A 24,097-nucleotide genomic window follows, 5' to 3' on the forward strand; every position below is an offset into this window, starting at 1 on the left:
GTTTTCCACCGCTCATTTACTTTTGTTGCTGTGTACAAGACAATGTGTGCTTTGTGTAAATCTGTTTACTTTTGTGACTTAAGAGTAGCTGATTCCAACCATAATTTGAGAAAACTTTTGGTCATTGAAAATTGCTTGAAAGAAATGTACATTTTTAAAGGACATTAAGAGCAATTGTCAAGTGCGTGTTATTTTTTACCTGTGTTTAATCAACATTTTCCCTAAACATTTACTAACAAATAAAGGCTAACATATTCTTTCATCACATACATTAATGAAAATTATTTTTGGTGATTTCTGATCTTGCCAAAATATATTTCTGAAAAAAAAAGAACTTCTGAATTTCCTTGTGATAAACATTAGACGTATGTTAATTCAACAGGCATATTTTTATTTTTCTTATTTCTATTATTTTTATCTGTGAACAGTAATTGAAAAATTCTAATTGGGCTACTTCAGAAAAAACATTCTGAATAGCCTTCTGTAAAATACAATGGTGAACTTATATGCTGTGTTGTATTCAATATTTCAACAATGATGTTTATTTTCAAAAAGTTTATTTTGTTAAAACTACAGTTTATTTGTAAACCAAGCTAAGTTATTGCATCATTAAACTATTCACCTTGATACACAAATTTTATTTTCTTCACTTTTAAAGAGGTGACCTTCTGAAATATTGTTGCGGAAACCACCACTGAACTGCTGGCTGGTACACCGACAAGAAACTGAAACTAAATACAGCCAGGACCAAGGATGTATTGCAAACTTTACAAATAGATGCATGCACAGAATACAGTACAGAACATTTGAAAATACCACTACAGAATTCAAATAGCAAATAAGTATACACCCACCTTAACGCAGCAATACTGTGCTGTATATTTTTAAAACCAAAACCGTTGGCATGGAAATGTCCAGCACGAATCATGATTATGGGCTGCTAAACTACCTCTGAAAGTAGAAGTCAAATTAAAACAGAAAACAGGTATGTTCACAAATCGGCAGGTTAAGGACTAAACCAAGGTAATAGACCATGACAATGAAGTGATGATGAGGAACAGGTAATGCTTCAATTGTTCAATTTCATGCCATCACTGAACACAGGGATGTACAGGGACCTACCTTTTCCAGGTCCAGTATTTTATGCTTTTTGCGTACAACCCTGGGGTTTATTCACAGTTGACACACATGATTTGGTGTCCCTCCAGGACATAGGTCACATGATCACTGTAGTACGTACTAGTGTCTTAAACGGCTGGTCCACCGTAACACTTCTTTTTTTTTTTTTTTAGTCAGCAGTCCCTACAGACAGTCAGCTACTATGGGTACAAATGTGTAAATTAAAGGGTGTGAAGAAATTGATCAGGTTTCCCCAAACACTTACCTCATTTAGCCATTGCTAAAACAGGAAACAGGTCACAAGGATCACATAAGAGGAACAAAACTGCATGAAGCTGTCTGAGCAATAGTCTGTCTAAATGGACTATGTACCACATCTTCTATTACATGCTGAGCCTAAATTAATTAGACATTGATGCGTCTAACTTTGTTGCTGCTCAGAACACAGGAAGGTTACAAAAAAAGGACAAAGAAGCCTTTTGTTTTTATATCTTCATCTCCCACCATCTGCTTGAATATGGCTCCGTTTAATGGTGCGTCATCGTCGTCTAGAAGCGTCTCCATTCGCTCGGTTAAAACACCTAAGAGCTGACAAGCAGAGGAGGACAGCTTATCCTGATGGTGGCACCTGGCATTTCCAGTGAACTGTGGAGAGGGATATGCATGAGCAGCAGGCTGTCCCAGCTGCAGGTCACACCTGACAACGCACCTCCACCCAGAGGCACTGCGCTGCTCACCTGCGCCAGATTCCCAGATTTTCATGGAGAAAATAGTCTGTGAACGCCTAGTTTGTAGTAAGATCAAAATAATATTTTTTGAAAAGGCCACTGTAATGTAAGTTCAACTTGTAATAATAATATATGATATGATGAATTATATGTTATAAAACTACGAGACCATTCATAATATTAATAGAGGGCTCTTTTTAATTAACAAAGATGAGAAATGTACAAAGGGCTTTTGTGAAGTGTTCCAGTTCCAGACAAATGTCTCTGTGAGCAGAGGACTCATTTACTGTAGGCCTAATCATTTATCAAGCACTTCAAAAGATGAATATCCCCAGCCAACACACAATGATGTGGAGCCCGTTTTGAAAGGTTACATACCAAACTCCAACTAAAACCGCTGATGGCTGTCCAATGTTATTCTGTTGAGCTTTCTGTGCCTTGCACATGCCCTATAAAGCACAAGGCAATGAACAAAATTTTGTATTTTAAAGTTGAAGTTAAGATTGTCATAGACAATAATGAACATGCATTCCCCTGATAATGTAATATACACAAAAAATCTTGGCATGACTTGTTTGAAACCAATAATGTAGCAGCAAATGTATTTCTTTCATGAGCTAAACTCAATTCAGTTAATCGTATAAACAGACATTTCTTTTAGAGGTAGCAAAAAAATAAAGGAAGTAAAGGTGACCGTAAAACTAACGATGCATTGCACTGTAATTGTACCATCAACATTTTCAATGTACAAAATGCCAAGTTACTCATGCATACCTTTGTCTATAAGTCATTACTTACATCTAGGCTTGCCGTTATAAGTATTGATGTCGGAATGACCTCTTGAATCCTTCTAATTTGTTCCTGTAGCGCTTTTATGTTACACCTATATCTCCATCCAGCATTTACATTGTTATCTTGATGTTATAGCTCGCTGTCATGCGTCCTAGTTTGACTCACCACAACTTTCTGACCTAGCGTATGTGTGTGAGACCTGGACTTAACGTGTTCATGGCTATGCATAACTGTTACATAATGAGTAACCTTATAGGACCTGTGCTTTTCAGTTGTTCCAATGTTCCAATGACCTTTGGTATGCACTTACTGTACATTTCTTCGGATAAAAGCATCTGTCAAATACATATAATGTAATGTAATGCAATGCATGTATGCACATCCATCCATTATCTATACCCACTTATCCTCGGCAGGGTCGTGGGGGGTGTTGGAGCTTATCCCAGCGTGCATTGGGCAAGAGGCAGGAATACACCCTGGACAGGCCACTAATCTAACGCAGGGCACACACACCATTCATTCACACACTCATACCTATGGGCAATTTAAAGTCTCAATTAGCCTACCTTTGGACTGTGGGAGGAAACCCACGTGGACACGGGGAGAACATACAAACTCCACAGAAAGGCAGAGATTCGAACCCACAACCCACTGCACCACCGTGCGGCCACATGTATGCACAGTATGCCAAAAGTATTAGGTGGTCTTTTGAACATAAACTTTAGGTAGAGAAGAATTCAGTAAATATATGCACATTTATTAAATAACACACACACACACACACACACATATATATATATATATATATATATATATATAAGCAGTGTGTTATATTCACTTGAACATAAAATAGAACATCAGTTGCACCAGTTCATAAGACAGTGTTTAATGCTGATGGTCATGATCTGGATCAAAACACAGTACAAATATATTTTCAGTATCTGAGTTGTGACCACCTTCCATAAAATGTAAAAAGGGAATGTTCCTCACCATGGATTCATGTTGATCCTGTGTTGGCTTTCATTTAAAATCAGTAAAAATAATCCATATTCTAATCATATCAAACCATAAAGCAATATTTCTGAAGCAAAATAAATTATACTCTCTTGTTTGAAAATTAGTTGTAATGTTTTTGTAATGTCATACCATACTTCATGTTCTCACTATCTGTCATTGCTCATGACATAGCAGTAATTGCCACAGAACTGACCACTTTATGTTCCGCTGTTCATAAATTGTTACACTACACTTTTGATGGGCATTAACAGCTGTATGCTAATCCCATAAGGTTTGCAATAGCATGCCATGTACACAAACTAATAGAACAAATTATGCAAAGTATGAGCCGACCATTTTCTTTAATGCCAAGTAATTACTTGTTCTAGTTTAAATTGGAAGTAAAAAGCCATTACGGGAGACTGAGAGGCTTTTCCAGTGTTCCAGTGCAAGCTGGTAACCCCTCCCAAGGCGCAATGCAATCACTGCAATATTCACTTACTCTGCAGTCAGAGTGTTTGCTCACCTTCAGCTTCACAGCCACGCCATTGGATAGCTTGTGTTTTACCATAGATATCCCAGTTAATGATCATGCTACAGCCTCCTTACCAGGGAGCCAAACCTGCAAACCTCAATGATCCAGAGTCTGTTACCAACCTACCACTGCTGTTTTTTTTATTTTAGGCATTGAGCAGCCACTTGAATCAGCCACTATACACAGCTTACTTTCTTTATATTTAATCCATTTATACAACTGGATATTGACTGAAACTATTCAGGGCAAGTACCATGTTAAATGGTACAATAGCAATAGCGTACCGCCCGGTAATTAAACCGCAATGTTTCAAGTCCAGCTCCCCAACCATCCAGTCACATCCGCTGCTCTCACTGAGCAGCCCGAGTGCCTTAAATACCACTTATATACAAAAAATGTTATCTGATGTATTCTCTCCCTCTGAGCCCTTAATTTCTTTGTTGAATCAATTATTGTACTAATTAATACACGTGACAAAGTGCACATGATGAATACTGGGTAGCTTGACTCGAATCATCACTAAGTGACGCATAACAGTTATGAAGAGACACCAATAAAAAGTCAGTGAACCTTGAATGGGGACAAATAGAGCCCAAACATACCAGAAGGGTTAAAATCATGAATACATTAATACAAATGAAAAATAATATGTTTGATGTCATTTTAAAAAATGTTTTCCTTAAAACAAATATACATATATTGTACCCTATAACGCTAGCTGTAACCTTAACCCTAACCCTGACCGTAACCCTAATCTTAGCTGTAACCTTAACCCTAGCTGTAACCGTAACCTTAATACTAACCCTAGCTGTAACCCTTACCCTAACTTAAGCTTATAGGGGCGACATAGCTCAGGAGGTAAGACCGATTGTCTGTCAGTCGGAGGGTTGCCGGTTCAAACCCCGCCCTGGGCATGTCGAAGTGTCCTTGAACAAGACACCTAACCCCTAACCCCTAACTGCTCTGGCGAATGAGAGCTTTGGATAAAAGCGCTATATAGATGCAGTCCATTAACCATTTACCAAGCTGTAACTAGAAACCAGAAGTCAGAAAGAAACTGGAATAGTAGAATAAACACAAGATTCCCAAAGGGACACAACAATCACACATAGAAATTGGACGCAAAAGACAGAAAAATCTTACGAAGTAAAAAAACCAGTAAACTGAATTCGAAGTTGTTGCGTCCCTCCACCTCAGGTGGGGGCGCTGGCCGTTTGGACACGCGTGTGTCTTGTTAACGTTAATTGTGAGCACCTGTGGCGGTGCCCTTTTAAGAAGCCTGGAGTCGGCTTCTTAGGAGATGGGAGTTTTTTCTCCTCACCTCTCGACCACGGCCGGGTCTTGATTTTATCTGGTGTTTTGCCGCTATTTTAGTATTCCTTATATGTATTTAAATAAAGTTATTGGTTATTTTGGGAAACCTTGATGTCGGCATCGCTTATGTTTGCGGGGGCTTGAGAGCAACCGTAACAGCAGTCCAAGCCAATTTGTTGCCAAGATAAACCGACAAGGTGCAGCTGGGGATGGAAAAAGCAAACTTTAGCTGAAATCCTTAGCCTAACCCTAGCTCTAACCCTAACCCTAGCTTTAACCCTAACCCTAACCCTAACCCTATACCTAGCTGTTACACTAACCCCAACCCTAACCCTAGCTGTAACCCTAACCCTAACCCTAGCTGTAACCCTAGAATAACTTAAGAATAAAAAGACGCTGTGTTGTGTTTTCTTACTGTGCAGTGTGTGACGGCCTGCAGGGAGAACTTTTGGATAACTTCTTTCTTGTCTTGTTCTCTGACCTCCCCCTCTCAGCTATTCATACAAATGTCACATGGTTGGTTACGTCACAGTTGAGATTTCAGAGAGCAGACTTCACATGATAATGTACGGAGAGTCAACGCCAATCTCTCTTCTGTAGAGATGGGAATTCTGAGTTCCTGCATGTTTGATGAATGGTGCTACTCGTTTCAGCAAGTCATCAAAACGCCTAGCACACATTCAGAAATAAGAGAAAGTGGACCCCTTTGTCTAAACTCCGCATTTGCCGAATGTACAAACAAAACTTTCCATTCTCCGCCCTCCTCTGATTTAGAGGGCGAACGTACCATCTCCTTACCTTTCTTTTTCTTTTGCATAGCTAGATAAACTAAAGCCACTTTAAACTTTTTGTTTTGTGTTGTGATCTCGCGTAGCCCTTCTCTTTATAAATCCATGGCGTAGCCGCGAGATGGGTGAGATTCCAGCCCCGGTTAATAGCTGCCTCATAATTATTTGTAATTATTCACACCCCAGCAGCGTGGTGTGACTTTAAAAGGTGCGGTGTTCTCACTGAGTATACCGACAACAGTGTTCGTGGACATGTTTGCCAGTGGTTCTCATCCTGAGGTTCTTTCTTCTTATTGAGTATACTGCCAGCTTAACCCTAGCCATAGCTGTATCCCTAACCCAGGTATAGTTCCTATGGAAGCTGTGGGGAATGTCTTATGATACAGGTCTAAAGCAAGAAAACATTTTTTGAAGATCATAAAAATGAATGTGAAAGTGCCCTCAGTATTAGCCAAAACAACATAAACAAAATCAAAATGAGTAAGTTTACATCTTCTCAGGTTTTATATAACTATTAAGCTTGGAGTCAAAATGACCCCAAAAAACACAGATGCGTACAAAATATGTACAGGACATTACTTGAATTATTTTTCATGAACTTTAAAGTTTAATGAAAAAAACATGGTAATACTTAAATTATGTTAACCATGTTTTTAGAGTCAGTGACCCTTGAATGGGTTCAAATTGACCACAAACATAATAGGACAGTTAAACAGTCTTTAAAGCAACTGACTAAACTCATGTGTTGGAAAGAAGAAAAAAATGAGAAACCACATCCCCCCCAACCCACGTGTGCATACATACACACCTATAAGGACCCCCAGTACCACTAGTGCCCAGGAAAGCTTTCCCTCTTATCCCCTTAACTCCACCCTTGTGTGCGTGTGTGTGTATATACAGTATATATATATATATACACACACACACACGTTTTATTGGCACAAATTAGGCCCCTTAATATCTACTCAGCATCATCAATTCTCCAATTCTGGTGATCGTTTCCCCACTGTAGCCACATCTTCCTGTTTTTAGCTGACAGAAGCATGGTCTTCATCTGTTGTAGCCCATCAACCTCCAGGTTTGATGCATTGTTTATTCAGAGATGCCCTTCATGTCAAAGATACATAATGCATAATATCGTACATTTGTTTCAGATCCATTTAATGCTCTCTTTGTCCCCTTATCACACCTTCCAAATATCATGTACAAACCATGCACGCAATATGAAAACTACATCCTGGTACTTAAGAGTTGATTTGATCTTTGTTTTGGTATCCATTGTACATTAAGCTTAGTTTCCTGAGAACATGTCAAAGTATTAAAAGTTTTAGGAGAGAATCAGCTTTTCTGAATTTCTGAATGAAAACTTGATTACTTTCATTACTCATACAGTACAGCTCACGTAGTGTGCATATACATGTATTAACACAGACTTAAAACAAAGCACTGACTCAGAGGGCATGAGGAGAGTGCCACACACATACAATCGCCTCCAAATGTACTCAAGCCCTGTAACACAACCCTGAGATTCATTAGCAGAACAAATTGCAAGGCGTATACGCTTTAAAGTAATGGAACTTCCAATAAAAACATAATCCGAATTATTCCCATCCTTGTAATCGGTATTTTACACATGCTTCTTTGGCTTTGGTGCCACTGAGGGATGCCATCTGTAGAAGTTCATGAGGTTTAGGCACATCCCAAGAGAGATAGTTTTTTGACCTTCCCACAAGCAGAAATTTCAAGATTCGTTTGATAATTTTGTTTTTACCGTTTTCCATTATCTTAATGCCAAACCACAAAAGCTTTACCAAACCAAGGAATAAAGATCGATAGTCGTGAACATTTACTTGACTACCTACAGGCGTTACACTAGGAAGTGCGCTTTGAAATGCTGAGTGCCTATTCTTTTTCCAAAACTTCACCCTCGTAGCATTGAGAGTCAGACTTCCAGTCAAATATATTCATATACACGAGAGCCTAAAGGCAAGACATATCCAACAAGGTTTCAGAAGATGTTCTGACGAGCATTCAGTTTTTATCCTCAACAATCAGAGGGGCCACTCGTACAACATTTCTACTTCTTCGGTCCACAAAACAAGGTTACTTGCACAATCATTCAGTCTCTTCCTGGCAAGTAATGACTGTTTCAGTAGCCTTAAGAATCTTGATAACAGGGGCTCCAGTGAATCTTTTCGCAGCTATCACCCAACTTGGGAAGGTCAATGACCCTGAAATTGGCACAGCTCTCTAGACAATGAATGGATTCCTTCTCTGCACAATCTTCATTTGAAACTGGCTGCAAAGTTCCAGAACTTTCTATAAACTTCCAGATAATGGAAACTTGAAGCAGGATTACATTTACAGAATTTTATTTTTATATAATTACATACTCTAAATACATCTTAATGATTAAAAAAAATAATAAGCACGGTTATTTTTGAAAGCCTATTCTATTAATGGGTCAGCAATATTAAAATAGTACACTTTTATTTTCTGTGCAAAGAACACTGTTTACCACAACTTCTTTTTTTAAACACAATTTTATATTTAATACCATGTTTATCAAGGGCAAAATTCCATCTGAAGACGACTGTGTAAAATGTGCCTTCTCAGATTTTAGACATGATCAAGTTTCAGAAGATAAGATCGACATGTTTCTACTTAATGCTAATGACTGACTTATTCCCGTAAATGCCAAGACGGTGTGACTTTGCATTTTGGCAACTCTTCTATAGGGAAACCATGTACTTCAGTCACATATAGCTCAAGCTTTACTTCACTGTCAGGCTGGGAGAAAATAAAAAAAAAAGTTGTTTATACACACTAATGGCAGGTTTTCCCACCAAAGACCTAAATGTTTCGGGTTGGTTTATGCATACGTGCTGTACGCAACCGACAAAAGTTGCAAATTACGAAAGGGACCATTTTCTGATCCTGAAATGAATGTTAATTTTCAAAATTCTACTACATCTCTGAAATATGGTAGACCATCTGCAACATACAAGAGCACAAAGTATGTTGAGAAAATGTATATTTTAAGGCTCCAGTAAGATCACTTCTTGTTATAAGAGTTAAAACACTGTTACACACAGCACATAAGGATGACAGCACTGGCATTCGAACAATCGGCAACTGCCGAAAGTGTTGTGTGGTTATTATCAATTGCACATGGATTAAATTAACTCCACTCAACTGAATTCTTACAAGTATATGAATATCACTGTAGGAAAAAGAGTACCAATACTTTTTCCACAAAACAGAGCCATGCATTTATGTTTAACCACTGATTCCAAAACCTTTGTTTTCTTTAACCACAGAATATATATTTGAACATTCAGAGCTTCGCCACTTGATAGAAAAAAATGTGGAAAGCTGATCACGACAGAAATGAATAATCTGTATGGTGGAAATAAGTGGAAAAATAAAGTTAACGCATGTGTAACAGATGTTTGCTGTACACAGACAATAGTAAACATATTCATATTTATCCAATGGTTAAGAAGGTGCAGTATATAGACATATGCGTTCCATCATCTGTATAAGACATACAAAATAATTCTCAAAAAGCATACCAAGTTACACAAGTATTTTCACCTTGCAGGTCTAATTTACTTTTACAGTGGTCTTTTGAAGATGGTAAACTTGTGTCTTTCCATGAAAATGTTGCCATCAATATGGGGCATATCTGTCATTTAAAAAGAGTAAAGAGAAATGACCTTGCACTCAAAATGTTCACACTTTTTTAATGTCTAGTCACAAAAGGAGCTAAACATTAACGACACACAATATTTCCCATTAATCAAACACATATCGAAACATTCCTATAGAACTCCATATCAAAACTGCTGCATTATGGGAACTAGTGCAATCCGGAGGTCTGGTCTCTTAAGACAGGCACACAGTTAAATACGGAAGTAACAATATAAACTCTGGAGCAATGGCGGACAGTTTAAGGCCTTTTTGAAATCACAGAAAAGATTGTAAATAAAGCTGAAAGACCAAAAGCAAACTCCCGTCTGTTGAAGAAGCGATGCGGGACGCCGTCGAGTAGTCGCCTAGCGTCCCCCCCCCCGCCCCCCACCCACCCCTCCTGCTCCTGCCCAAGAAGCAGCAACAACCGCTCTAGACCAGAATTAGTTCCATAGCTCAATTTGGGGTTCGGGGTTCGGGGCAGGGCGGGGAGCAGAAATGCCAGCAGACTCCTTTTTGTGTTTTCTCCTGTGAAAGTTTGTGTTTTTTTTTTTTTTTGTTTTTTTTTTTTTTAAAGGACCAGGGCGAGTCAGGACTGTTTTAGGCGCTTCCTGGGGAGGCCGAAGGGGGGGCACTGCGCCGACGCCAGGGCGCGGAAGGCCTCCGCCACTAAGTGGGGGTGGGACTGGATCATGGACTTCCAGCCCGCCGTCTCCATTATGTCCGCTGCGTGACTGAAAACCAAACGGGAGACGAGTCTGACTGCTTCGAAAACGTCAACGGAACAATGGGCAACAACAACAATTTTAAAAAATAAGTGACTTTTGAGAAAAGGATTATGGATAAAATCTCTCAAACAAAAAATTGTTCTGTGCACTTGAGACCGTTAGGGGGGGTCCAGAGGACAAGCTCAACTGTATTACTGAAAACTGCTGCCGCGTACGGTCAGGGGACTGGGTGAACCCGTTAATAAAAAAAATTATATTAAATCTATGCAGCCAAACAATGGTATGCAGCGCTCATCATTCATAACCTATCAGACGACTGAAGGAGCCCTTCATCAAAACGGACAGAGATCAGAGCCAGAAAAAACACTCTCCTTGAGATCGTATGTCTCTATTCTCACAATGCCCCCCGTTCCTAATCTTATCAGATATTTGTTGGTTAATAACACCGATATAGAGATACAGTATCCCGCAGAACGGTCCAGCTGCACCGCCCGTTTTCTTTTTTTGCGCCCGGCGCAATGCATTTTAATGCCTCTCGAGCCCGCAGATAAGGCTTTGTTATTAATCATGTGTCACACACACGTCGCTAATTACGTACTTGTTATTCCAGTTTTTTCCGTCTTTGCAGCCCAGCTGTCTGAGGACGCTGCACCTAAGGTGGGAAAAGAGAGGCGAGGGGGGGGGGGGGGGGGGGGAGACGGGCGTTTAAAACCGGTAACAACGAGGGGTGGGGGGGGCTGAGGAAAGCGGCAAGAATTTATCAAGCGGAGTTTTAAGCGATACTTGCCTGTTGATAAAATCTATGGCTTGTGCTTTGAGCTGCTCGGCGCTGTGCAAGTCGGCCAGGATGAGGATGTCCGCCACGTTCTCCACCGAGAGGCTGCTGCACAGAGCCTCCTCGCACATGACCTTTAAGCGCTCCAGCGCGTACTGGGGGGGGGGGGGACAGGACGTTAGCTTTCAGCCACTCTGCTCTGCCTTTTATTGCAAGATCCATAGATTGGCTCAGACCGCGCCGGATTTGGAATCAGACAATTCTGACACAGTGGAGTCTTGTGAGGGGGGGGGTTTAAAATGGCAGAAAAGCCAGGAACATTCCGGGGGTCACAAAGCTCACCATCCTCAGACATGACTGTACCATTAATAAACGCAGACATCAAAGGATACATGGTGTTCAATGGTAAATGGTAAATGGACGGCATTTATATAGCGCTTTTATCCAAAGCGCTTTACAATTGATGCCTGTCATTCGCCAGAGCAGTTAGGGTTAGGTGTCTTGCTCAAGAACACTTTGACATGCCCAGGGCGGGGTTTGAACCGGCAACCCTCCGACTGCCAGACAATTGGTCTTACCTCCTGAGCTATGTCACCCCCCATGTGTTCAGTGTTTCACAGCTCACCAGTACCACTTCAAATATTAGACAATCCACACCCGTGAGAGTTTAAAAAAAAAAAATTTTTTAATAAACTGTGCAGGCATGTACCAATAATCTCCCAATTGGTGCCCAGTGTGCTCTGAAACCCGTAAGTGCGTGGGGCTCATGTTCATCCATCGTACAGAACTTAAATGGCGCGCAACGCGGCCTCGTTTCGCAAGACCTACTTTGTCGGCGGCGGCCAACAGGTTGTCGGCCATTTTCTCCAGATTCGGCGCTTTCCCCGTGTAGATGAAGCCCATCAGTTCCTTGAAAACGTCCGGGTCGACGTCGCTGATATCTACTCTGTTCTGCAGGTGCGATACGACACAAGTGCTTACACAGCGGACAGGTCGGCACACATTGAGCAGTAAGCGCATAATAATAACATTACACAAATATTTATGAAATTGCTCGGTAAAAACCCATTAACTTTACTCTTATCTTAGGCGGCATCCTGAAAAACGTACCTTTTTACTTTCTTCCATTTCATGTTCAAACATGGCATTAAAAACTGGTGATCTGGCTGTTAAAGAAAAGTGCACACTTTAATGATATACGAATAAAAAGAACGCATATCTAGCTTGAATCTAAATCCATTCAATAGCACCATACCAACAGCTCTTTACAGATTGAGCGTTCAATATTTTGCATCGAAACGATAAAAAAAAAGCTATGCCACTGAAACATCTTGTTCTGAACTCTGAAGCCGCAGTACTATCTAGGGCCATTTAACATTATTTTTCTGCTTCTACAGAACATATCAATTATATCGATCAACTTGACGACTTAAAAGCATTTACCAAATACCATTTCTGTAAGTAAGTGGAGAAACAGATTTAAAATTCACAGCTGCGGAGGTGTTTGGCTACAGTGGAACGGTAAGTCACAGTACCCACACAGCGGCTCAGTCGTGCTGACACAGACGAGGGGGGTAGGGGGACTCGAGGGGTGGGGGGGTTTGTGGGTGGGTATGATGTCACCCCCCCAAATCTCCAAACTGCCCCTGTCAGCAAGGGATGGCAAATACCTGCTAATATGGATTTGTGGGCTTTGAACTCCTGCCCCCCGACGTAGAGGCTGCAGTCGGTGAACCTGGAGCACTCCCACAGGTTCCCCAGGTCGTCCGACAGCTGGCATTCCGGAACCTTCAGCATGTTCATGTTGGACTGGCCAGAGATGTTCACAGAGTCCTGCACAACGCTCACCTGAGACAGGTTTCACATGGGTTACAGCACAGGGAAAAGAGGCACATTTTTAAGACCAATTTTCATTTAATTAATCACGCACAATACATCCTATTAGTATAGTATCAGTAAAGTTAAAACTTATCGAGTTATAACCCAAAGTGTAAGTCCTCTGTAGTGCGTAATAAAACAAGCTTTCTGGATTTCAGGATCAGAAAGCCGTCTCTTAGAGATAGCTATGCTGAACATACAGATGCAGGTGGAAACCTTTTTGAAACATCACTTTCTGGAACATTCCGAGTCAGCTCTTTCTGATTCTCAGGGCTATGAACACCAGTCACCGATGCCTTTTCATAGGAGTCTTCATTGAAAAGACAGCGTGCTAGCCAATCTATAAGCAGTATCAGCACTAGGACATTTCTGCACTTAATAGTAAATTATAACAAGTGGGTTTTAATAACAGACTGACAATTTACTTCTTTGTAAAACTAGAAAAACAATTAACCATTTCATGTAAAACCAACATTTAACCAGAAAGGATAACCCACGTTTTTCCACAACACAGCCAATTACTGTCCAAATTAATGAACTTCCCTAGGATATCTTTAATTAAACGGGAAAGATAGCGCATCTTCAATTTGTTGCTGATCTTCTCGAGGAAATTGCCAATTTCCCTCGAAAATGTTAAGATCCCTCGCTAAAATGCTCGTCACAATTGCGGCTCTCCCGTCTGTTTATTGCACGATAACTGTTTATCACAAATACATACGGCTTCAACTAGTCACAAGTGACTACAAGTGACTTTAAGATGTTATTTTTTTTACTGAAGCAGTCCCTAGGGAAGCTTTTTTTGAATTATGCCCACAGACCCAATTAACGAGAAATGTTTTTAATAAGAATGTTTCTTTTTTTTTTTTTTCCCAGGATGTTTTTGCAGTTTGAAGTGAATGCTTTCATCATAACAAAATTTGGGATGAAGATCCCCATATAAGAGGTTCATATTATACATGTGCAGTGCCCTCTAAAGATTCTACACAGCCTTCATAAAAATGGACGGGGAAAATGTTTAAAATTGATAAGTATTTCTTATTTTCTTAATTCCTACATGGTACTGATATTAGAAAAAACTCAACCTTACATCACAAACTTTTTTTCACTTCAATAAATCATTTTGTGCATTCTGAAGCAGCCGAAGACGTTATCCTCCCCCTCTCAAATCACAGCCCTTTGTGTGGAGGTCGCGGGCGGCAGAAGACAATGACACATCATGGGCGGTTATCACTGTGCATTGTCCCAGTACTGTCACCAAAGAGAAAGTCTGAGTACGTAGTTACCTCACAGAACAGTGTGAGCTTGTCATCCGGTAAGAGTCCGTTCGCCTCGTCAAGCAAAAAGTCCCTCCGAATAAACTTTTTGAAGCCCCAGTCCTTTCCTTGGACAAATCGGTATGCTCTTTGGCTTTCTAGAAATAAGACGACAAAGATTTCCACCAGTGTTAATATGCAACAATCGACAAAGTCTATTATCCTACGAACATCAGTGTTCCACTGTACTTACTGGGCTGATTAAGTGTAGTTGTTAGACTTATTCTTCAGTCTTGACACTTACTTTTCTGGGCCTGGGTGAGACTCGAAGCATTGAAATCAAAGACAACACAACTGAAGAGGACCCTTACCCATAGCTTTAGTTTCTTCTCGTTTTGCGTTCAATAAAGAAAACTTGAACTTTGCTCTGACTTCACTTTTTGGACAGCTAACAAGTAGTAAATACAAGGAGAGATAGTCTTTGCTTTCGTCATCCAGTCCCTTTGGGTTCACACGCAGACACCTGGCAGATAAACAGAAGAAGTGCACAAAACAGCGCAGTGAGAAATCAGGTCTAAAGAGACAGTCCACCCTAATAATGGTCTGCGTTGTACTATTTTTAAAACTTCCTCCAGCTTCTGAGCACGTAGCATGTGCAGCAGCTTAGCCGATTTGGCTTCTTAACAAGTTTCAAATGAAAATGAGATCATTTAAGCAGAGGTGCTGTCATGGCTGCAGACTGAACACACAGCCTTCTGAATGAAGGGCGTTCGTTTTTAACTGCTTGCGTATTTCACAGAGAGACTTTAAAGCTGAACCTAAAGCAGAAGGCCTTGTGGACCCCTTGACCAGTAATTGACCATTTTATTTATGTTGCCAGTTTTCACTATCAAATTTTATTTTACTATTTTACTTTATTATAAAGATTATAATCAGATCTGCAAACACCGTGGAGGGCTGTCATGCAATAACATTAATTTTAGGGTGAACGATCTCTTTAAGAGGGGAAAAAAACAACAGCCAAATACAACATAAATGGTTCAAATTTAAGGCAATGGCATTGTAACCTGTATACGACATTCTGGTTCTGAAAGGCAATGAACCAGCAGATGCACCAATATCTACAGGGTTTTGTAGGCAAAGGCTTGGGCAGTGTTTTATCATCCAACAAAGAGCTGTCACTTCCTGGTAAGAACCACCAAGCTCTGATGCCACAACTGCAATATTCTGGCTAACTAAAGCAAAAAGAGAGATAAGTTGCTGCCAGGGACTGGGTGTGAGGCACCAAATGGCCCCCTCCCTCACAGGTGGCGCCATGTGCTGGCACTGCCAGGGTCCCAAATCAATGCCAGGCCGCGGGGCATATCCCAGCACTCAGGGCAAGAGCCTCACATCTGGACTCCCCGTATGCCAGGGGCATTTCTGATCACCGCTTTCCAAGACTTTAGGAAAAAAATATTCTTTCAAGGGTTTTCACAGAGAGCGAGAGCCCCAACTGTTCTCTACACTTCCTCTCGCCTCTGGGAACCCCCGCATCGGTCCCTTTCTGAACGCATCAAAACGCAACGTGGTTAAGATATAACCGACTCCCCGAGGGCACGCAACGCACCTCTCACTCCCGCCGGTTTCCACATCATCACATCCTGCTCCACCCCTAACCTGGAACACTGCGATCCCCATCCCACTTATTCGTCTTCAGTCCATACTGAAGCGATACAGTCCTGATCCCGACACAGTAAAACAAATGGCCTTGTAGGAATCACAACCCTTAACGTGCTTAACGCAGTCCGACACACTGGTAGGCCGGCCACACAAGCTCTGTCAGTCAAATTGGATGCCAATAAACAAGCAGCATGCCCCGCGTCGTCAGAAGACATGAGCGCCTAATGGTAATGGGCACGTTGCTGGCAGTTTAGCCGTTTATTCGGTGCATTATTTTACTACGCATCGCTGAAGGTATCAAAGCATTCTTTTCGCAGCAGGCTACCCTAATGCTCGTCCGCCTGAAAAGAAAACAAAAAGCATCATTTACAGGCTTCATTTTCTCACAATTTTCCGTTATTAAACGATTGAAACTTCGCCTGTCCCGAGACCGTCTCTGCCATTTTCGCTGACAGTCAACAGTGAAGTAAATGTCCGTAGACCACAGATTTTTGGTTGGGACACTGGGGGACCTTGACCCTGCCGCAGAAATATTTTAGGGTTCATAAAGCCTCGTTTTCACATCGCTAGTTCATTCCGGGACAGTTTTCGAGCGACGGAGAGGATGGGAAACGCTCGGGAAAAAAAACTCACCACTTCATCTTGTCGTTCGGACCCGACGAGAAGGTCGAGCTCTTCAGCACCTCCCCCATCTCCTCTCGGCAGAAACTGAAGTTGTTTATGGTCCACATGTACGAGAACTTCACCACTTTAACCTGGGAAGCAGAAGCACGGGTTAGCACGTGCTCAGAAGTTTCTAAAACAGCTTATGGAAGCAAAACCATTCTCACAAACCAACACCACCCCCCCCCCCCTCCCCCTCCCCCTCCCAAGGCCTACACTCACGTATATGGTTAATGCAGAGAGTATTAAACATCTCTAAGAACCAATGACCTTGTTTAGGAGCAGGGCATTTCATACATTAGCACAGTCAACTTGTTTCCCAGGAAAAATCATCGGCACTTTGGTTATCAGGAGATGGTTAAGGGTCACAACATATTGACCAGAACGTTTTATTTATTTATTTTTACATTTTTAACCTTTGGGTAAGAAAATACCGCCACCTTACTATCTCTGCTCAAAACTGCTACACGTGTAAAAGTCAAGTGAGAGAGACACTACGAACACGCTGTCCAGTACAGCAAATACTAAACGCAGCACACAAGGGGGAACCAGGTCCTTTGACCCTAACCGAACAAAAGCACTGTCTGTTTGTTTATTTTTTTCAGTACACATTTGTGGGATTTGCTTAAACCGTCGGTTAAATATCGCACACTAAAAATGGACGTGGTTGGATATGACATGTGAGATAACAGAAAACTGAATGTCACACCGGCTGTCTGGAATATCAAAGCGCAGGACTCGAGAGATTTAAAAAAATAAAATAAAATAAAAAAATCTTTCTTCCTCCATTTCCAGAGTGGGGACACATTCAAATTACATCACACACACAATAGTTTTTGTCATCGCTACTATATGTGTGGAATTAGCAAAGATTTATATTAGTTACAACAACATTATTATTATTCTTGTTACTACTACTATTATTATTATTATTATTATTATTACTGAATAGGCCAGTGATTAAGGCACACTAAGGAAATAAAGAGCACTTGCAGAAAGGAGCACAGCCTGCTTTACCTGTGTGTAGCACAGCCTGCTTTACCTGTGTGCAGCACAGCCTGCATTACCTGTGTGCAGCACAGCCTGCTTTACCTGTGTGTAGCACAGCCTGCTTTACCTGTGTGCAGCACAGCCTGCTTTACCTGTGTGCAGCACAGCCTGCATTACCCGTGTGTAGCACAGCCTGCTTTACCCGTGTGCAGCACAGCCTGCTTTACCCGTGTGTAGCACAGCCTGCTTTACCTGTGTGCAGCACAGCCTGCTTTACCCGTGTGCAGCACAGCCTGCTTTCCCTGTGTGCAGCACAGCCTGCTTTACCTGTGTGTAGCACAGCCTGCTTTACCTGTGTGCAGCACAGCCTGCATTACCCGTGTGCAGCACAGCCTGCTTTACCTGTGTGCAGCACAGCCTGCTTTACCTGTGTGCAGCACAGCCTGCATTACCTGTGTGCAGCACAGCCTGCTTTACCTGTGTGCAGCACAGCCTGCTTTCCCTGTGTGCAGCACAGCCTGCTTTACCTGTGTGTAGCACAGCCTGCTTTACCTGTGTGTAGCACCAGCTCTCTGCCACAGCTCCGCTGGACGTCTCCCCCGGAGGAGGCGGGGACGGGACCTGAGCCATCGCCGGCGTAGGCCCTCGGGCGGAAGTGCTGACGCCCCTTTAAATATCACCGCTTAGCCTTTCTGCAGCGAGAACACAAAGAGCAGCAGTCACGCGCGGTCACTCCCACCCAGAACGAGCCGACAGACAGACCCCGCAAACCACCTCACAAACCGCACCGCTAACCATCCCACAAACCACAACCCCCCCCCCCCCCCCCCCCCACCACCACCGGGTACCCCGTATCATCAGCAAATCGCCTATGAAGTGGGAAAGAAAGGATGCAAATGCAAAGGAACTGAGGTTCTTCTTGCGGCTACCAATTTGCTTGTGAACATCTAGACGTCCCATGCTATTCAAGGCTCCCACCTCTTTGGAAGGCGTGCACCTTTAATCATCACCTCCAAAATATGTAAACGATTTCCAAATAACAGCCTTTCAAGAGGAGCGAAAATGCATGTCACGCACAGACAGAATTTTGCGCATTCTCACTTTCCCTTGATCCCCATTCAGCTCCTGCAAATCGGTGTGACAGTGTTGATTATGTCTTTCACCCATAAGAAACAGCTACATCTGAATGAGTAGCATTTCAGCAGGACATCTGAAAGGCTGGCAGACTGCACAAAACCAAAAGCTCTGGGTTTAGCCCTTACAGCTCACACCAAATCAGACATGGACAGGGGTTACCTGATCCTAGATCAGCATTCCGAGACACATCATAAATCCGAGCCCTTGGGCTTTCTATGGTAAAGCTTTCTATGGCAAAGCTCAGTTGGTAGGCTACTTACCAAATGTTTTGAGGATGGCATGCATGTCATTCCATAATGGGCAAGGTCACCATAGAGTGTTTCTCACAAAGCAGGGGACAGAGGTGCCCGGAAGAATGCGATATGAAGGTTGATTAGGTTATCACAGCATGCTTGGCGACATTTTCTGCACAACCCATCCTGGTGGAAAAGCGAAATTAAGAATCACGTTACTTAATGAGACCAATTAGAAAATGGTTTCATGCAAATACAACTCAAACTAAATGTGCTGACACAGCAAAATCAATCCAAAGTAAAGACACTGATATCATACAATGCCATGCCTTTTAATATAATCACTCAAACAGATATGTATTGCGTATGGGAAATCAATGCATAACAAATCATCTGAATGGTCAAATCGTTTTTTCTAGCCAGTTTAAATGCACTTACGATAAATTACTTTGGCTAATAAAAGCATAAACTGTCAATAGAAAAAAAAAAAGCAAGGGGATCAACCTCCTTCTAGACGTACGCTATCTGAAATACTGAAGTTTATACAGGCAGCATAATTTTTGCTTTGCTTCCTGTTAATCTTGGAAACTGACAGTAATTATCAATACCAAATCAGCAACTACTAACTTCCAGCATTTAGGCCTAACATTCTGAATATGTGATATGGTGCTTAAAAGAAGGAAATACGAATATGGCAACACAACAGGACACGACTAAGAACTTGGCTCTCTCGTTTCCCCATGGCAGTCCGGAGGGCAGCTCAGAAAGACTGCTGCACAAACACAAAGTTTAACCACACACGATATTTCTTTTTCCGTCTCTGGAACATCGAGACGTTTTCTCTGCGGCTCCCCCAGCGAGCCTGAAAAAGCATAAACACCGCCTTCCAAACACGCATTGTTGGGTCGTCTGCTTCGATTCACTGCTAGCGTGGAATGTAAACTACACGGCCTCCCGGTCTGGTCGAAGAATCTAATGACACACAGCCTACAGCCCCTTACTTTACCTGAGAAGATTTACGTTAAAAGAGGGTGTGTCGCACGCTACCGAAACGTCACCAGCCAAAGCATCCTAGGAAAGTACTTGTGCGATTCAACACGGTGATTCAACTGACAGCACACAGGGTGAATTCATCACTGTCACCGTTGATGAAGCCGCACTATATTTGGTCCTGATGTGCCTTTGGAACCCCTCATCATTAGTTTGAGATGATGTTGAATGAGTATGCTGCCAAAGAGAAAAGGCAGAGCTTATCCTCTTGGGAGCAGCTACAGTAATGACAGAGAATCACTTTCAGACGAGAGCAAAATCTACTTCAGGCCGCTAAATGACTGTACCAAAGCGATATTTCAAGAAACATGAAGTTCAGGTCTTCAGTCGTTACATTTTTGAAAATGTAATTACCCTATTGATGGCACTTTTTCGCAGGTGCATGCATGTTTGAGTGCACATGTAGCCTATTTTTATATAGTGCAGTCCATAAGTATTTGGACAGTGACAAGATTTTTGTCTTGGCTCTGGACTCCAGCAAACTGGATTTGAAATTAAAAGAATGAATACCAGGTTAAAGTGCAGACTGTCAACTTTAATTTGAGAGGACTTACATCCATATTGAGTGTACCATGCAGGAATTGCAGCCATTTTTTCCTTAATAGGCCAGGATTCATGCTGTTTTTAATTTTAAAACCTCATTCAAAATGTGCCAACGTGTGGCAAAATAATGTCCACAAGGCCTTGGGAGCAACCCGATTACTTGACTATTTAACATTTGAAGCATTAATCAATTAGATAGAATGACATTACAGAGTGTGCAGTTGTTCCACAGATAGTGTAAACCTACTGACCTGTGACAACACATTGGCAAATCTTTTTGATTTCTTTAAAAGGATGTGGTATTTCCACAGCGGGGAGAATGGCATTATGAAAGAAAATGGTAGTGGTAATAGCAATGGCAGTCAACAAACGTGTGCAGGTTATGTTGAATTTGAATACATTTTCATTTGGTAAATGGCTCCATTTTGGGGGACTGAAATTAGCCTGCCACTTTTGGTCCTATAGTTAATTTTTACGGGTCTCTGTCAATAGAAAACAATGAGTCAGAAAGCATTCGTGAGTCAACAGAAAATAAAGAAGAGGACAATTTGAGGCACAAATTGTTATTTTTGACTACTTGGAATACTGACCCCAGTGATTTAATGAAAAAGAGAAAACAGATTTCACACTGCAGCTACTCACCTTTTAATATTAGTACTAGGATTTCCCTTTATTTAAGGTTAACAAATAAACTCAAAGACAGGCTTGTTTTATCCCCCAACTAATCCACAACCTAGCAGTTTAATCAATAAACTATACCGAGCATAATCCATATTGTACAGTTTTATTTAGTAAAGTGGCTATACTTCATGCCAACAAAGCTTTTTGAAACTGAAATCGAATTGACAGACATACTTCTGCATGGAGACGGTGAAGATCAGTCACCTCGGTAAAAAGCGTGAAGAGGTGCAGAAAAGCAGGAGTGACATTCCTCTCCACGAATCCTACAATTAGGCCCTATTCCCTGCAATGTCTCCAAGCTGAAAGGGCCCTCATCTTTGCTCTGTTTTCCACACATACACTTCAGGTTACACTGAAACACCCCACCTATGTCCCAGGTGGGTATTATCCCGCCTATGACTATACTAGATTTGAAGTGTGGCACATTGGTCTTACAATAGCCAATATGCAAAAATGGACAAATGTCCTGAATTTTGGTCTCCTGTAGACTGTATCATGAGCAAGCTTGATGTTAATTTAGCATCTATTTCTACAGTAATCTAATAAGCTCTGAGGCAAGCCCTGTTTTACAAGGGCTTGCCTGAAAGGTTTTAAAATGTATTATTAGGCCTATTATTATTATTATTATTTAAAGACCTCGTGCCCCTGTCGCATTTTTTTCCCCCAAAATTAATTTAACATGCCACTTTGAATTTTAAGAAGGTAAATGATCCCGGTGACGAATCTAATGCGGCAAACCTTAAAAAACGAAATTAAATAAGTCCGGGCAAGTTCGACCAACAAGCTGCTAAAAAAGCATGCACACAACGACGTTATGCAAATAATCTCAGATTTACAATTGACAGTCACTGCCACTTAAACATATGGGATTATGTCTCTTTCTTTTAAGTTTGATGCAACATATGGCACCAAAATATAGAGTTGCCAGTTTCACGGATTTTGTGTGTGTTTTCAGCCAATTATACCTTCCTTGAAAAAACCATTAATCCACCGAATCTAGACTATCAGAATCAAAGTTTACTTAGTTAGATGCACTGTTAACTGCGTCGAGTCAAAAGTTAAATTGTAGGCTTTCAGTTAACGTACATGATGGGGTTAGCCAGATAGCTAGCTAAGAATATTAAAAGTTATAACGACGCCTGTGTCTTATTTTAATAGCTGGCAGAAAATCTCTTCCTACCCCAAATGTATTGGAAACAAGAAATACACGGACTAAACTTCCAGCTAAACCAGATATAGTACTAGCCTGGCACACTAGCTTCCACACAGCTAGCTAACAGGTTAGCTTCATGTTGCACGCAAACTAGCCATTTTGCCAGGCATCAATCCAGCATTCGCTGACTAACTTAGATTGCCAACTAAGTCACAAACGACCTTGTTAGGTATTGCATCCTTTGTCCAGCCTGAGAAAATACTAGCGAGTAAGTAAACTAAGCTATCGGCACAAAAAACGAGGGGAGAGACAAGGGGAAACCACTTGGCTAGCTAAGGCTAACCAACCAGTTTGGCCTAAATGAATGCCACCGGCCAAAACAAGCCAAGCGGTACTACGAAACAAAGGCCCATCAATGCTTGCACTTTTGGTAAGCTTAAAGTATAGGCTAGGCAACCAAAATCGTGAAACTGAAAAATATATTCACATTTAATTAGCTAAAGGGCTCTTGGTCCAACAACAACGTTCCTCTTTGTGTAACTGTAAGAGAACCCAACGCTGGAAGAAATAAAAATTAAATCATTTACAAACCTTTCCATCCCTCTTCTACCTGGGACAAACCACATATATTACGTCTTTGTCGCTCCCCTTGCCTTTGTTTTATGGCAACACTGTAAAGAATTAACTTTTTATCCTTTCCAAACGAATAATTGGTGTATTTTTTTCTCTCAACACAGCGCTATACCCATAGCGGCGACAGCAGCTCTAGATAGCTTTCTCCACAAACAGCGCATGCGCTGTTGGGAGCGTTTGGTTAAACTTCCTGCTTGCATCGCCAGTGATAACGTCCCTCGCCCTGTTCGGCGACTAGGGGCCCATTTTCTGACATTTTAAATGTCTGCTAAACTTTTCGAATGGACTTTATTGATACCGCGCATGGCACTAAATTATCAAACGTGTAACTAACTTTATGCATAATTTGTTGTTTCCATCTATACATTTTTTTTATCAAGGAACTTTTAATGTTAACTTAAGTAATGTTTCTTCTTGAGTTTATAGAAATGGTAACTTCTCAACTAGACTATATTTTACAAATACAGAGTTTTGTTTTTTATTTCTAAATAAACGCTATAGAAATTATGTTCATTTGTTATCACTTTCATACAACTGGGTTTTGATAATCTAATTGGCTCATTTCATCAGTGATTCATTGGGAACAGCCTATGGGCTATATTACATAGGGTATTATGAGCAATGTTGTGCGGCCTACACCATAACAGTAAAATATTAAACAAAATTAACTGCATGGTTAAAACGAGTTTAATGATTTTCCATTTTATTTGAGACAGGCAAGTCCAAACTGTTTGGAACATATCATTGTAATTG

At 41.3% G+C, this 24,097-nt stretch overlaps 1 protein-coding gene across 1 annotated transcript; it reads right to left on the reverse strand.

Moving 5' to 3' along the window:
• Positions 1-8,627: 8,627 nt before the first annotated feature.
• On the reverse strand, positions 8,628-23,505 carry spopla (speckle type BTB/POZ protein like a). Its single transcript, XM_035394219.1, has 12 exons — positions 23,303-23,505; positions 19,312-19,470; positions 18,467-18,606; positions 16,895-17,016; positions 14,971-15,122; positions 14,630-14,757; positions 13,139-13,316; positions 12,579-12,634; positions 12,297-12,419; positions 11,481-11,623; positions 11,292-11,345; positions 8,628-10,699 (listed from the first exon to the last, which is right to left on the reverse strand). Exons 3-12 carry the CDS (start codon positions 18,542-18,544, stop codon positions 10,555-10,557), a joined length of 1,179 nt encoding a protein of 392 aa, XP_035250110.1. The 5' UTR covers positions 18,545-18,606; positions 19,312-19,470; positions 23,303-23,505; the 3' UTR covers positions 8,628-10,554.
• Positions 23,506-24,097: the final 592 nt, after the last annotated feature.

The sequence above is a fragment of the Anguilla anguilla genome, chromosome 15 (assembly GCF_013347855.1).
Source record: "Anguilla anguilla isolate fAngAng1 chromosome 15, fAngAng1.pri, whole genome shotgun sequence".
Lineage (NCBI taxonomy): Eukaryota > Metazoa > Chordata > Actinopteri > Anguilliformes > Anguillidae > Anguilla > Anguilla anguilla.

Excerpts from the sequence above, each read along its gene's own strand:
- spopla (XM_035394219.1), bottom strand. The coding sequence starts at position 18,544 with ATGGCTCAGGTCCCGTCCCCGCCTCCTCCGGGGGAGACGTCCAGCGGA. Across the intron at positions 12,420-12,578 it reads AAATGGAAGAAAGTAAAAAG|AACAGAGTAGATATCAGCGA; the intron begins GTACGTTTTTCA and ends TCGCACCTGCAG. Across the intron at positions 11,346-11,480 it reads GCCATAGATTTTATCAACAG|GTGCAGCGTCCTCAGACAGC; the intron begins GCAAGTATCGCT and ends TTCCCACCTTAG.